The 15,039-nt window shown below is 44.7% G+C and overlaps 1 protein-coding gene across 10 annotated transcripts in view; it reads right to left on the bottom strand.

Annotated features, from left to right (window-relative positions):
* Positions 1-14,743, bottom strand: part of LOC147024802 (protein Jade-1-like) — an 89,730-nt gene extending 74,987 nt beyond the window's left edge. For 2 of the 10 annotated variants that reach the window (XM_085885073.1, XM_085885083.1), the window contains exons 1-2: positions 8,933-8,951; positions 8,697-8,819 (exon numbers count right to left, since the gene is read on the bottom strand). In XM_085885073.1, the coding sequence (XP_085741199.1) occupies positions 8,697-8,819; positions 8,933-8,940 (131 nt within the window). In that variant the 5' untranslated portion in view covers positions 8,941-8,951. Of the gene's footprint in view, positions 1-633; positions 722-8,696; positions 8,820-8,932; positions 8,952-14,102; positions 14,619-14,727 lie in introns of those variants that run through there. The other 8 variants (XM_085885077.1, XM_085885080.1, XM_085885076.1 and 5 more) reach the window with 8 other exon arrangements.
* Positions 14,744-15,039: the final 296 nt, after the last annotated feature.

Genomic DNA, 15,039 nt, shown 5'->3' with positions numbered 1-15,039 from the left:
TGATGTCTCTGAACACGCTGCTCGGTGCGCGCCCCGCACGAGTCCAGCATCGGCGCCCACAAGTGGCGTGGGAATGACGGTGATGCGATGGTGGCGAGTTGTGACGGTAAAGGTCGTGGCTGTTGTGGTGAAGCGGCGTTGTGGTTGGTGGTTGTTGTTGTGAAGCGGCGTTGTGGTTGGTGGTTGTTGTTGTTGTGAAGCGGCGTTGTGGTTGGTGGTTGTTGTTGTTGTGAAGCGGCGTTGTGGTTGGTGGTTGTTGTTGTTGTGAAGCGGCGTTGTGGTTGGTGGTTGTTGTGAAGCGGCGTTGTGGTTGGTGGTTGTTGTTGTTGTGATGGCTGTTGAGACGTGGTTGGTGGTGGTAATAATGGCGGCTGGTCCAAAATAAAGATAGTAAAAGAAAAACGGCTATCCTGAAGAGTCGCAGCCCGAGTGAATGACATTTATTCCCTCTAGACAACGGGTTTGGGCCTAACTACACATATACTTACAGAGATATCTCACCTAAGGGACCTGAATGGTGGTTTGTGAATTTCGTCAACCACAACAATATATATATATATATATATATATATATATATATATATATATATATATATATATATATATATATATATATATATTCCAGAAATTTACCACTGTTGATGCAGTGTCTTTCACACCGTCTTGTTTAACACGTTGCATGAGTTCTTTGCGCCTGATGTTTGTGTCCTTTGTGATGTCCCTAAAAACAGTAAATTTCCTGTTTGGAATGATTTTCAACTTTGTTTAACTGCCAGACAGAATAATAATAATAATAATAATAATAATAATAATAAATCATCTCGCTCCTCTGCACACGTGGACCGGGTCAAATTCAGAGCAAAAGGTAATGTTCAACCACAGGTTCGCTTTCCGATTCATGTTCAAAAATATACCATTCAATTGAAATTGAGTAGTTTCTCGATCATAAACTAACATTTGTGGGTAGAGACAGACAGCCAGACAGACAGACAAAGTGAGGCAATTGGTAACCCCACTTTCCGTTTCGCACGTGCGGGTAAATAAATAAGCAAGCAGAATTCATTGATTACAAGGGAAATCAATGTTGAGGGTTTAATGCAATGCTTCAAAACAGCTAGATTTATAACAAGCCTTCAAGAAGAAGCGGTGACACCACATGCAACCTCTGCCAGAACACCCCACACGATAAATCACATTGTGGAAGACTGTATGGTTGTGGCCCCATGAAGGAAAGAGCACATCTTAGAAGTGAAGGATCTTTGCGTCACTCCCAGGAGATTGATTGGCTATCTCCGTGACACCGGTCTGTTCGAGCAGAAATGACTGGGGCTAATCAACAACTACTACTAGAGAGTTCATGGAGCACGATATCCAATGCAGTGGTACTTCAAATTTCAATAAAATAATGATTTTAGCGATCATTAAAAACTAAAAAATATCCTGAAGTTTAGCGCTATTGAAAGTAGTCCAGAAGTAGTCTCGAACATGACCATTATACACCACCCCATCGAACCCTTAAGTTTAAGTAATGCAAACCTGGAGGTTCTTGCAAGTATTATGAAAGAAGATCTGTGTTCTCGTCTTAAAGTACATAATTCAATTTAAATAAAATTAAAAGATTGTAAAAGTCGTATAAATATTTTCCATGTTCTACCACCATTTAATGCAGTGTCTATTACATCACCCCCATCTAACACATCACATTAGTTATTTGTGTCCTTTATGACATCCTTTATGATAAAACGTACAATTACAATTTTACACCAACACAGAACAAAGTACACACTTTCAATGTCCAGTCTTTAATATTAAAATGATTGAGAGCTCTTGCGCCACACCACCTTCCCAGAGAGCTCAGACTGCGCATATGCATTTGCCTCAAATTTGCGATGCAAAATTAGTTTCACAACAGGAAGGTCAATGTCAAAATGAAACGATAAATAACTTTCAATTCTTATCCAAATAGATATATAAAAAAAAATATTTGATAAAGTAAGGCCACTTTCAGAAAGGTGAGTACCATGACGTATGGCACCACACCTCGTGTGGAACACAGAAGTCCTGACAAAAATCAAATGCCAACATAAACTCTTCACGCAAATATGTACTGCACAACTATTTTTCACATCTGTACAGGAATTTATGAAGTTGCTTATTCATGATCAGGCACCCAACTTTCTATCTTCTTTAAAAATAAAAAACAAATTGAGCGATTCCGCTCCGTGCCATCTTGGTACATCAGCGCCTGTCTAACGCGTGCAAACAAATTATTTACTTTAACGACATGAGTGCCGACCTTCAACAAATTAATATTCTGATGCAAAGACCAACACAATCAATCACTTTTAACCATACATTATGTCTTCATTTGGTGAGTGTCTTTTTGGTAAGTTTATTTGGATAGTCATTTGTTGGGGAGTTACATCATCTCCAAGACATTTCCAAAAAAAAATGACCATTCCATTTCAGCTACTTCGTCAACAGTCCCCAATTCGACCAGCATTGCCATGACAATCAATAAAGCACAAAAATAAAACCTGACAAAGACTTGGCCTTCAGAAAGAAAAATCTGTTTTCCCTCAAAAAAAAAACTCGCTTTATAATGGGCAACAGCATTTCACAGCCTCAGTTGCTATGACTGTCACACTATTGCATATTTGCCAAAAATATCGTTCTACAGACACCCCTTAATCCAATATATATATATATATATATATATATATATATATATATATATATATATATATATATATATATATATATATATATATATATATATATATATATATATATATATATATATATATATATATATATATATACATACACAGTGGGACCCGCTTAATAGAATCACGGTTAATAGAATCACCCGTATTATAGAATCAAAATCGTTGAGACCGATTCCATTGTATCTAAATGTACACAATTTTTCCCGTTTATTAGAATCAAAAACCCGCTTAATAGAATTAGCTGCTGGCCATCCACTTCGACAGTTCAGCGCCTACTGGCCGCACAGTTCCAACTTTTGCCACCAGGCGGCTGACGTCACGCTAAAAATAACGCTATGCCACTACAGTGATTTCGGTAGTCATTGTACAGATAGGCAGACGGCTGACAGCTGCAGTCTAAGCACTAGGCGTGTCGTCATTTCCACGATGGACAGAAAACGAAAGCGGACGGATCGTTCAAACATTGATAAAGCACAAATCCTGAGGGACTATGACGCTTTGCCCAGAATGAGCCAACGAGAAGCTGCAGACAAGTTGGAAATTAACCAGCCAATCCTATGCAAGATTCTGAAAGCTCAAGTGGATTCGTCTTCTTCTCAGAAACGCAAGCGAAGCGGCAACGCACCCGATGTCGAATCAGCAATGGTCAAGTGGATTCAAACTTCTCGAGAAAAGGAAGCACCGCTTTCTGGACCTCTGATGCGGGAGAAAGCGGCTCAGTTCGCGGAAAAGTTCAACAACAAGAAGTTCAGTGCGACAAACGGCTGGATTGACCGGTTCAAGAAAAGACATGGAATCGTCCACAAGAAACTTCACGGAGAGGCAGCGGCGGCTGACGTAGGAGGGAAACAACAATGGCTGGACAACGCGTTTCCGGATCTCGTAGAAGGCTTCACGGCTGATGAGATCTGGAATGCTGACGAAACCGGGTTGTATTTTCGGGCCTTACCAGACGGAACGTTCCTCTTCAAGGGAGATCAGCACTGCGGTGGGAAAAAGCCAAAGGAAAGAATCACGGTGCTTTTTTGCAGCTCGATGACTGGTGCTAAGCGTCCTCCTTTCGGTATTGGTAAAAGCAAGAATCCACGGTGTTTCAAAGGCCTCAAAACAATTGCAGTTCGCTACAGAGCCAATTCCTCCGCATGGATGACAGGTTTCCTCTTCACTGAATGGCTCGATGAGTGGAATCGCGAGCTTCGGCGTCATGACCAGAAAGCGTTGCTTCTCAGACAACTGTCCGGCACATCCCCAATCACTTCAACTGTCGAACATTACTGTGGCATTTCTCCTGCCGAACACAACCTCTGTTCTTCAACCGTTAGATCAGGGAATTATCCGTTCATTCAAAGCTCATTACCGCCGTGCCATGCTACGAAAAGTGCTCACTGAGATTGACAACGAGGATGGAGCAATGACAGCGAGTGACTTGGCGAAAAAGATAACGATCCTCGACGCTATGCTGTTTACGGACGCAGCATGGAATGATGTGAAGACTACCGGCATAGTGAACTTCTGGCGCAAAGGAGGAATTTTCATCGGAGCGGCAAGCGAAGGCGAAAGGGTCGAGAGCAATGACGACGACGAGTTAGCCAACCCTCTTCAAATGGATCCCGACCAATGGCAGGACTTCGTCAACATGGACGCCACTCTCCAAACCACAGACGATGATGTCACAGACGAAGCCATCGTTTCGGCAGTCCAACGCGAAATGGGAATTGCTACTGACGCAGACTATGACGTCGACACTAAAGTGGAGGAAGAGGAGGAAGAGGAGATCTCTGTCCCGACCATCAAGGAAATAATGTCTGCAGCTAAGACGATCAGGCTTGGTTTGCTATCACATGGGTTCAGTGACATGGCCTTCCTGCGCAAACTTGACAAGGAGGTCACCGCCATTGCCACAGACTCGTTAAAGCAGGCAACAATCGACAATTTTTTCATTACAGAGTAGGCTCATCGACAAACCTATGTTGTTTTGCTTTGAAAAGTACATATGTACTGTACGTGTAATTGTTTTATTTTCAGTAGTAAGTTACATTGTTTTGAGCAAGTGTGTCATATAAATCAAACTAAATGCTGAGTATTTGTCTCCGTATGTGTACTCGACATTTGATCCGCTTGATACTCCACAACTCTGGTGAACTCGGATATTAGAATCATCCGCTTATTAGAATCAAATTTGTCCGGCCCAAAGTGATTCTATTAAGCGGGTCCCACTGTATATATTGTTATGGTTGTAGAAATTCGCAAACCACCATTCGCGTCCCGTAGGTGAGATATCTATGTAAGTACACGTGTAGTTAGCCCAAACCCGTTGTATAGAGGGAATATTTGTGATCCATCCGGGCTGTGACGCTTGGAGTTAGCCATTTTTTTCTGTTCTATCTTTTATTTCAAACAAACAGCATCTCAACAACCACGCCATCCCCACCACAGCGCCAACCACACTACAGCCACGCCACCTCCACCATCAACGCTACCACATCTTCCCCACTCGCCATTCAGTAGGCCCTGTGCGGTTACGATCTCCGGGAACAAACAAAAACCAACAACTATGCTCGGGGGTTTTCCCGCCTGTTTTTCCCGTCGAGGTTCTCCACGCTTGGTGTGGAGGAGGGGCGATGCAGGGGTCAAAGATGAGAAAAGGTGGGGGCCTCTTTTTGGGGGAATAATTCCCTGGCTCTGGGCCAAGACTGACTCCCCCGGCCCCCGCATGGCGCGGGATGGAGGGAAAGCGAGAGGTCACGCCCCCCTTCGAGAGGCTTCTCCAAGAAGCTCGAAGGGAGGCGGGGCCGAAAATGGGGCGGAGCGAAGGGCGGAGCCCCACGCTACAAAAGGCGGACAGGACGAACCTTGCGGGTGGTTGGTCAAGAGTTGGTTGGTCGAGAGTTGTTGGAGTGGTTGGTCAAGAGTTGGTTGGTCGAGAGTTGGAGTGAGGGTTGGTCTTCATGGTCGTCTTCTGGCTCGAGTCGCGAGCTTGTTGTTCCTGCCTTGCTTCTTTGACCCGTGCGCGAGCGCGGAAAACAGTGCCGAACAAACCCCGTCCGTTTCCCCGAAACCCCGTCCGTACAGTCGAGCGGACCACACGAGCGACACGCCGCACGAGCTCGCGGAGCACGCCGGAGGGGCACGGAGTTGCAGTCGCAAAAGGAGGACTCGACGCGATCAGGGAAGTCGCACTTCCATTTTCTTTTGGGGTTTGGTGTAAATGTCTGTGGGTGGCGCCGTCCGTCAAGTAGTATTGTTATAAGTGTTGCCGTGTGTTCGTGTATTCGGTTGTAGCTCTGCATTGTTGTTGTTGTTTTAAATTGCTTTATGTGCATTCTGATTCCGTTTGACTATACGTGTGCTTTGTGCCCGTGTTGGTGTGAATAAAGTGCTTGCATGTTGAATTGTTCCCCGTTTCGCTGCGTCCTTTCCTTTGTTTGAATCTCCATCTTGCTTCACGTAACGGGTTCATCGTGGGCTTAATACGCCCGATAAGTAATCGGAACCGTCGAGGCCGACGATAACACCGCTCGGTTACCCCGATAGCACGGAACAGATCGCTTAAGCGGCCCGTGTCCAGAGTCAACCTGCGGCGAGGTGCGATCGCCCGGTCTCCCATCCGGTGGGTACTTAGGTAGGTCGAGTTTGGCGAACAACCCTATCCCACGCGGGTGGCCGATTGGCACGATCGTGGTGAGGCCGAAAGGCCCACCCGTGACTAGCTCCCGGCGTTAGTCCGAGAGCGTCACGACAGAATTGTCCGTGTCCGACGTGCCGCGATTCGAGTCACGTGGCTGTTCGCACGCCGGCGGGCACGAATTCGCAAATATATATATCACACACCACATACAACACACACCAATTAAACCAACAATTTCATCTTCAAAAGGCCATGTCCATCACATTGACCTCATCACATTAACTAGGACACTCGGTAGAGCGCATACCTCTGCCACTTAATGTCTGATCCACGAGAACATATCGTGCCCAAAACATTTTTGAAATATCATGCCATATATAGTTTTTGGCCCTATCTCTCAAAGGTGAAGAAACACTTTAAAAATTAAACAATTCTTGTATCCAGATCCGAATCTTCACCAAAATCGAATCAATTTGTCATGGTCACACACCCAATGTGTCCACCAAGTTTCATCCGAATACGTCCGCAACGTTTTGAGATATCATGCTATATATTAGCTGAGCCCCGTCTCTCAATGGTGAAGAATCACGATAAAAAAATTAATCGGATCTGGATTCGGATCTTCACCAAAATTGAATCAATTCTTCTTCGTCACACACCCGTGTCCACCAAGTTTCACTAGAATCCGTCCACAATTTTTTGAGATATCCTGCACACAGAGACAGACAGACAAATAGGGGTGAAAACATAACCTTCTTCACCTTGGTGGTGGAGGTAATAAACCAAAACTTCCATCCTTACTAAGACATGAAATATGAGTAAGTAAGTAATGTCAACATCAAAAACCTAGAGTGCATCGTTGCGAAAGTGACGTGGGCGTTAATGAAAGGGTGAATTTGTTTGTTATTTCGTAATAAAGAAAAGCAAAGGGTGTTTCGTACACTTATTCATCAACACCCTTAAAATCCACATCAACTGCCAGGATCGAGTGGAGAGAGGGATCCATGTGACCCCGACCCTCGTGTTTGGCAATAACTATCATTATCATCAAACTGAATGAACGCTGAACTTTGGCATGCAGGCCTAATTCTTAACACACCGTACCACACGGCTTGCGGTACTTGCTAGAAAAAAAAAACCTCCACTTTGTGTCTTGGGAGTTCATCTCCGGCAGTCTGAGGTCAACCGTTATGGAGGTCAACTGTCCGGCAGTCTTTACAGGATCAATAAAATCACAATCACGAAATACCAATTGCTATTTCACCAGGTCCCTTCGCTCGAGGCTTTGATTGGATTAATCCGAGCACTGTTGCTACCTTTCAGAGATAAAATGAAAATGCACAAATAATTAATAATAGTGGCAATTCCCCTGGGCACTCACCTGGCAGAATAATGATACTGAGGAGGAAGTCAACATGTGACAGAATCAACAAAATGTACCAATGAACCAATGTTATAGCAAATACCTATTTTGGGGGGCAACCCCCCCCCACCCCCCTAAAAAAACCCTCAGACCTCAATTTTTTTATGCCATGAATAAACTTTGGTACATCACAGCTGATGAAGGTTGTGGTCAAGTTTCATCAGAATTGCTTATGTAGTTTCTGAGAAGAAAGCAAATTCACCAGGACTTTGACATTCACGGGAGATACGTTCTGGGAAAACACCGCGAATGTTGAAACTGCAAATGTGGGGGCATAGTTTCAATAGGAGGTGGGGGGGATGAGGGGGGATAGGTTTCAGAGACTTCCCGAACCGGGAGGGGGGGAGGGGATAGGCTCCGGAGATTTCCCGAACCGCGAAAAATGAGCAGGAATTCCACCAGGAATGAGCAAACATCAAATTCTGAGATTAAAAGAAAAGTTTTCCCTGTTTTTGACACCTTGCATGCCCCAAAAAAAAAAAAAATTCTAATCCAAAAATTTCTTACACATTTCATGCGTCCCCCCATGTTGATTGCATCTACAAAGTTTCATTAAAAAACAATTTCAAATGTGCCAGTAATTGCAATTCCATTCTTGGGCGTTCTGACCCCAGCCCACGATTTATCATGTTAACCAAAGATATTGTCAGTCTTGCAGTCAAGTATAAGATTTTGTAAATCTTTACACTGCCCAACAGCAATAAGTATGATAACATGGTTTGTTGAGATAATTACAGCATCAATAAACTGAACATGCAAAAAATAAAAATGTAGCTTTGTGAAAAACCAGCCATTTCACCACCACCAATCTTTGCCTGACAAAGTTTCACAAATCTTTCATGAATTGGCTGGTCAATCCTGACATTCAACTGAACGGAGCAGAAATTTTGAATGCAGGGTGCTGGCGATAACTCACCTCGAGTACGCTTCGCAAAAGACACCATGGGATCTCCAACATCCACCAACTAATGCTAGCAAACAGGCCACCCAGCTGAACGTCCATCCGAGGGACGGACTGCTTTGTGATGAAACGCCATGCCTGTGAAGGACCAACCCGATTAGTTTATAGTCAGGTTGGGAATTGAACTCAGACTCAACAAGTCAGAGGTAAGTGAACTACTACCTCAGCTGCAACATCGTATCAGACCTAACCTTTTCATTAGGTGCGAGTATTTTTTTTCAATACAAAGTCGATGCTCATGGAGGAACTGGAATGTAGAACAGATCAAGCTGTAACAGTAAAAAAAAAAAAAAAAAAAAAAAAAAAAAGGAACAGTGGAAAGAGATGGGGGGGGGCACAAATAGTCGGGTTGAGGGACAAAATAGAGGGAGGATTGGAGAAATAAGGGATATGGGACGACACAAGTGGTTAACAAGATGGGTACAAGAGCAAACTCTCAAAAAGGAAAAAAAAACAAAAATAAAAAATACAAACTTTAAAAGATTGGTTTGGGAAGGGTTAACGGGGGTGCAAAAGATCATGGTTTTGGATGGTGGATGATCTGAGATGGTGGTGAAAAGCTGTCTTGAAGACCTGGAGGGAAGAATGAGATTGAAAAGAATGTGCAAGTTGGTTCCACAGCCAGGAAGAGAGAGGAAACTAATGATTGGAGGGGAGCAATGATCCTGGATTTTGGAAATCTCACCAGAAGGGGGTTGGTTGATTGTGGACCACATGCACCACACAGAAACCTGGGGGGGGGGGGAGGTGAGCAAAGCACAGAAAGGACAGAGGGCAAGGTGCAAGACCAGAAAGGAGGTGGTGGAGGACAGAGACCACTGAGCTAACTGCGATGCGAAAATGATGGGCCCATGCTCAGCTTCATCATGGGAGATTCCAATGATCTTGAAGGCCCTGGAGTTCCCACTTTAAAACAGCTCATATGAAATTGGGGAACAGGAAAGTACTGTTTCCACCTAACAACACACTGCTGGGCATCACAATTAAGCCAATAATACAATGGCAAGTATCACAATTTTAAAAGTTGACCTAAAAGTTACCCTGTGCATTCACAAGCCCGAGATATTATCTTTCCATCACCGTTAAGAAGCACACAAACCAGATACGGTGCCTCCCTCAGGGAAGTCTACCTGGTACGTCTCGTTCCCACGTAAATAATAGCTGGCACAAGCTTTGAATTTTCGCGTCATGAAAATGTCCTTCGTCAAAGAGTCAGTTACCATTGCTCTGTTGGTAATGACGCACAGCATAGTCTTTCCAATGGCAGACATCCAGTAAATAAATAACCAAGCCTGCCCTGATCACAGTAGGCACTCCTGTAAGGTTGAAAGTCCAGTCACTGGTAGCGATCTGTGAGGGTTTTGGTAGAACCCACCGGTCCTAGATCCTTTTGGCCTTGCATCGGTCCACTACGGGTAGTTGCAAAATCTCAATGCTTCTGGCGAACTGAGAAAGTTCTCCAACTCTTTCATTGTGTAAAGATACATTCCTTTCTCTCAGGTACTTTTCCAAGTATTTCGGATTCTTTCAGAAGCTCTGCGAGCCATTTTAGGTAACAATCCTCATCTCACACACGAGATTATGGAAACATGCCGAAATCTACACTGTTGCCACAGGGTTCTATGCATGTGCGCAGAGCATTCCGGGGCAGATTACGTCATTTTGAAAGTCTCCTATTAACACATGATGACTGTGCATGCACAGGGATGAACTGCTGCAGGTACAAAGAAAACAAAGTAATTCTCGATAGCACTGCACTTCAAACCAGAAGGGCACTTGGTAGAGCGCACACTGCCACCACCCAATGCCTGATCCAGTAGAACATTTCGGGCCAAATACATTTTTGAAATATTGTTACGGATTTGGAAACCTTGTGCACACAAACAGCCAGAGTCCCCATAGTTCAGTTATTTCGATAAGTATGTGTGCAGTTAGAATCCATCCCCTATGTCTAATGGGAATGTTGTGTGTGCGCTGAGTTATTTTATAGTTAGGTTATTTAAATCTCCAGATCCCCTCCACTTGCGGCCACAGTGTCTTTCAGCACTTGCGCCCTCGCCTCACGGCCGTAGCATACAAGGCAAGGTCCTCGCGTGCTTGATTCGACTTCCTCAAATTGGTCTGCATTCCAACACCACGAGGCAAAATTGTTCTTTCTCTCGCAAGAGGGGTACAGACACGCGTAGAGGGGGCAGGGTTTTCCCGGCTCGGGCATAACCCCGCCCAGAAAGGGCGGATCCATGGAGGTCCCTGTCCAATCAGGGCGATCAACGCGTCAGCTCCACCAACTGAGAGCGGTCGAAAAAAAAATAAAAAGGACGACGCGACCCTCAGTGTGTGTATGTGTGTATGTGTGTATGTGTGTATGTGTGTATGTGTGTATGTGTGTATGTGTGTATGTGTGTATGTGTGTATGTGTGTATGTGTGTATGTGTGTATGTGTGTATGTGTGTATGTGTGTATGTGTGTATGTGTGTATGTGTGTATGTGTGTATGTGTGTATGTGTGTATGTGTGTGTGTGTGTGTGTGTGTGTGTGTGTGTGTGTGTGTGTGTGTGTGTGTGTGTGTGTGTGTGTGTGTGTGTGTGTGTGTGTGTGTGTGTGTGTGTGTGTGTGTGTGTGTGTGTGTGTGTGTGTGTGTGTGTGTGTGTGTGCGCGCGCGCGCGGAGTTCTTGTGCTCATTCGAGTTCGGAGAGTTCAGAGTTCAAAGAGTTCTTGCGTGCCCTTGGGAATTCTTGAGAGTTCTTTGGAAGGAGCAGGTCTTGGAAGGCAGTTTGGATGCGCTGTCATCATTGCTGGAGCTCTCAAGCCTGGAGTCTCCGCTGGCCTTCTACAAGGAGCGACCCTGGATCCGCTATTCACCATCCAAGCTCCCACAGATCACGGGCCCCACATGTGCAGTCGCGGGCCAAGCCACATGAACGCGGTCAGGTACCCCGACAGAACTCTGACCCCCCAGCTCAACTATCCCCTTGGCTGCAAAGGTCGAATAAAGACCAATTGGGTCCTTTTTCTTTTGAGTGTGTGTCTGTATGTGGCGCCATCCTATAAGAAAACTATTTAAGTGTTTATGATCATTGTAAATATTTGCTTGCATATAGTCATGAAGAAGTCTACACTTCGTGCCTTTCTTTTATTCCTGTAAATAAATAATTGTTTAAATGTTCTCGTTCGTTTCTGTCCTTTCTTCGATTGACCCAGCATGGTTCGGACTTGAGAATTAGTGAGGCCGTTTGGGCCGGTAAATTGTCATTGGGACCGGTGTGGCTCTGATAACTCTGCTCGGTTACGCCGGATCAGAGTCAGGACCTGCGACTCGGTCCGGACAGAGTCGGCCGAGGGTGTGGTTTCCCCGGTAGCTAGAATATAGACAAGTGGACTGTAAATTGGAATAGACAAGTGGACCCTACCTCACGCCATCAAAATATTGGCAACCACGGTCCGTTAAGGGACCCGTAAACTTTGACTTATCCGAGAGTCACGACCTAAACTCCGGGTGTTCGATGGGAGACGGCTCTACTGCTCCACCGAGTGGTCGTTTATCGCCACCGAACCCTGGCCCACATGTCTCGTTTTTGGCCCCATCTCTCAATGATGAAGAACCACTCAAATTTTTTTATTTATTTAATCCTTGTATCTGGATTTGGATCTTCACCAAAATCGAATAATTTTGTCCACGTCACACACCCAACCTGCCCACCAAGTTTTGTCCGAATCCGTCCACAGCTTTTTCAAAAACTGTGCTACATATTCGGTTTAGTCCTATCTCTCAATAGTGAAGAATCAATTCAAAGAAAAATTATTGGATCCAGATTCGGATCTTCACTAAAGTCGAATAAATTCTTCCTCATCACACACCAGTTTCCAACAAATTTAATCGGAACCAGTCCACGACCTTTTGGAGATATCCTGCACACACAAAAAAAAACAAAAAACAAAGAGACAGACAGACAGCAAAACATAACCTTCTTCTACCTTCAGTGGAGGAGGTAATAACGGTTATGAATACATACGAATCATGAAAGAGTGAAATAAATGTTTTATGCAATAACAGCAAACTTGACAGACACAAGAAGAGCTAAAAACACTGATCGTTCAAACTGTTAACCAGCACACACGAACATAGCAACCATAGGTCAGCAATAATAACACAACATTGGGCTGAGTCGTGTCCTCCTGCCTTGAAATTCCTTGTAAAGGAACAAGTACTATTTTTTTTTATTAATGTTGAATATCTAACAATGTCTCCCGAACAGACGACAGCACAGCAACCAAACCCCACTTGGTGCATCATGGTTACCATTGCGATGGCTTCAAACGTTGAATCTTCACATATCATTACGATGAGAACAAGTTCCATACAAGGTCCTTGTGAATGCAAACCCACAACCATCTCCCCACCTCCTCCAGATAATGGCAAAACCGAGTCCGAGAATTGGAACCACAACTTTCAATCAAAACCACAACTTTCAATCGAAACCACAACTTTCAAATAGAACAGTGTTCAAATGGAACCACAACTTTCAAACGAAACCACAACTTTCAATCGGAACTACCACGTTCAATCAGAACCACCACGTTCAATCGGAACCACCATGTTCAATCAGAACCACAACTTTCAATCGGAACCACCACGTTCAATCGGAACCACAACTTTCAATCGGAACCACAACTTTCAATCGCAACCACAACTTTCAATCGGAACCACCACGTTCAATCGGAACCACCACGTTCAATCAGAACCACGTTCAATCAGAACCACCACGTTCAATCGGAACCACAACTTTCAATCGGAGCCACCACGTTCAATCGGAACCATGTTCAATCAGAACCACAACTTTCAATCGGAACCACCACGTTCAATCAGAACCACAACTTTCAATCGGAACCACCACGTTCAATCGGAACCACCACGTTCAATCAGAACCACAACTTTCAATCGGAACCACCACGTTCAATCAGAACCACAACTTTCAATCGGAACCACCACGTTCAATCAGAACCACAACTTTCAATCGGAACCACCACGTTCAATCAGAACCACCACGTTCAATCAGAACCACAACTTTCAATCGGAACCACCACGTTCAATCGGAACCACCACGTTCAATCGGAACCACCACGTTCAATCGGAACCACCACGTTCTTGCAGCAGCATCTTCACTGCCCTCCCCGAGAAGGCATTCTGTGAAGCCGTCCGTGGTAAACTGCACGAGAACTTTCCTTCCCGTTCTTTTCACATGTCACTCACAAACTTGCACTCATAAAGCAGTTACAGCGACAACAAACTCGACAGTTAAACAAAAGATTAACTTCATTCTCATTACAAATCCACGGAGCGGCAAAACAAAACGGCCTCACCGTCGGACCAAGTCCCAACCAAAATAGCCCTCTTCGCTTTTAATAAACCTTCCCGAAGGCGAGTGTGCCGGCGCGTCCCGGCGAGCACACACACGAGACACCCGAAACACGGCGATGGACGAGCTTCCTCACCGCGGACCGTCGTCAAGGCCCGACTAGTCCAGGCCTCTAGCACCAGGCCTCGATTGTCACCTCCGGTACCGCAGCAGGTGTCACACAAATGCAAAGCCGAAGAAGTTGATAACAAACTGAACGAGTCAACACGTTCGACCCAGAAAATAACGACTGGAAAAACCAGAGAGAAATATACAAGAAATAAAAAACATAAAAGGCCTAGGCCTAACGGCCCCACGGTGTTTTTGGCGCCATGAGAACGTGCGGCGGGCGAAAGGTCAACGGTTGTTCATGTATATAAAATTTTTTTTAATATCAACATCGCTCGGATTAAGTTTAGTCATTTTCCATAAACCACGCGCCGCATGATGTGGGGAAAATTAAATAAATTTCCGTTTAATATATATATTTTTTCTACGGTTCGTAATGGAGCTTGCTCATTCGGGCACAGTCGACGTCATTATACTTAAAATAAATACAGGCTATGGCGTCATGCACGCAATATAAATACCGGATATGACGTCATGTATTTTTTTTTGCATGAATACAGGATGTGTGCGCAATTGAATAAATAATCTTGGAAGACGGTGTGTTGTGTCCGAGAGGCATCCAACCCCCATACAGCACACGGTGCTGCGCAGCATTTGAATCTGGGTTCTTCTGAAGGAGCCAACGGTTCGGATTGTAAAATGAACATGAAAAACCGAGCTCCGCTGTGGTAAAATGACACCAGGTGGGGTCGACTCGGCTCCTCATCCTTCCGAGGTTGGCACCCTCACTCTCCTCCCCCCCCCAAAAAAAAATCCGTGACTGTGAATGAGAG

The sequence above is a fragment of the Eptatretus burgeri genome, chromosome 6 (genome assembly GCF_056783735.1).
Source record: "Eptatretus burgeri isolate ZD-2024b chromosome 6, Ebu_testis_v1, whole genome shotgun sequence".
In the NCBI taxonomy this organism is placed as follows: domain Eukaryota; kingdom Metazoa; phylum Chordata; class Myxini; order Myxiniformes; family Myxinidae; genus Eptatretus; species Eptatretus burgeri.
Note: the sequence above shows the minus strand (reverse complement) of the source record. Positions and strands in the feature narration are given on the sequence as shown.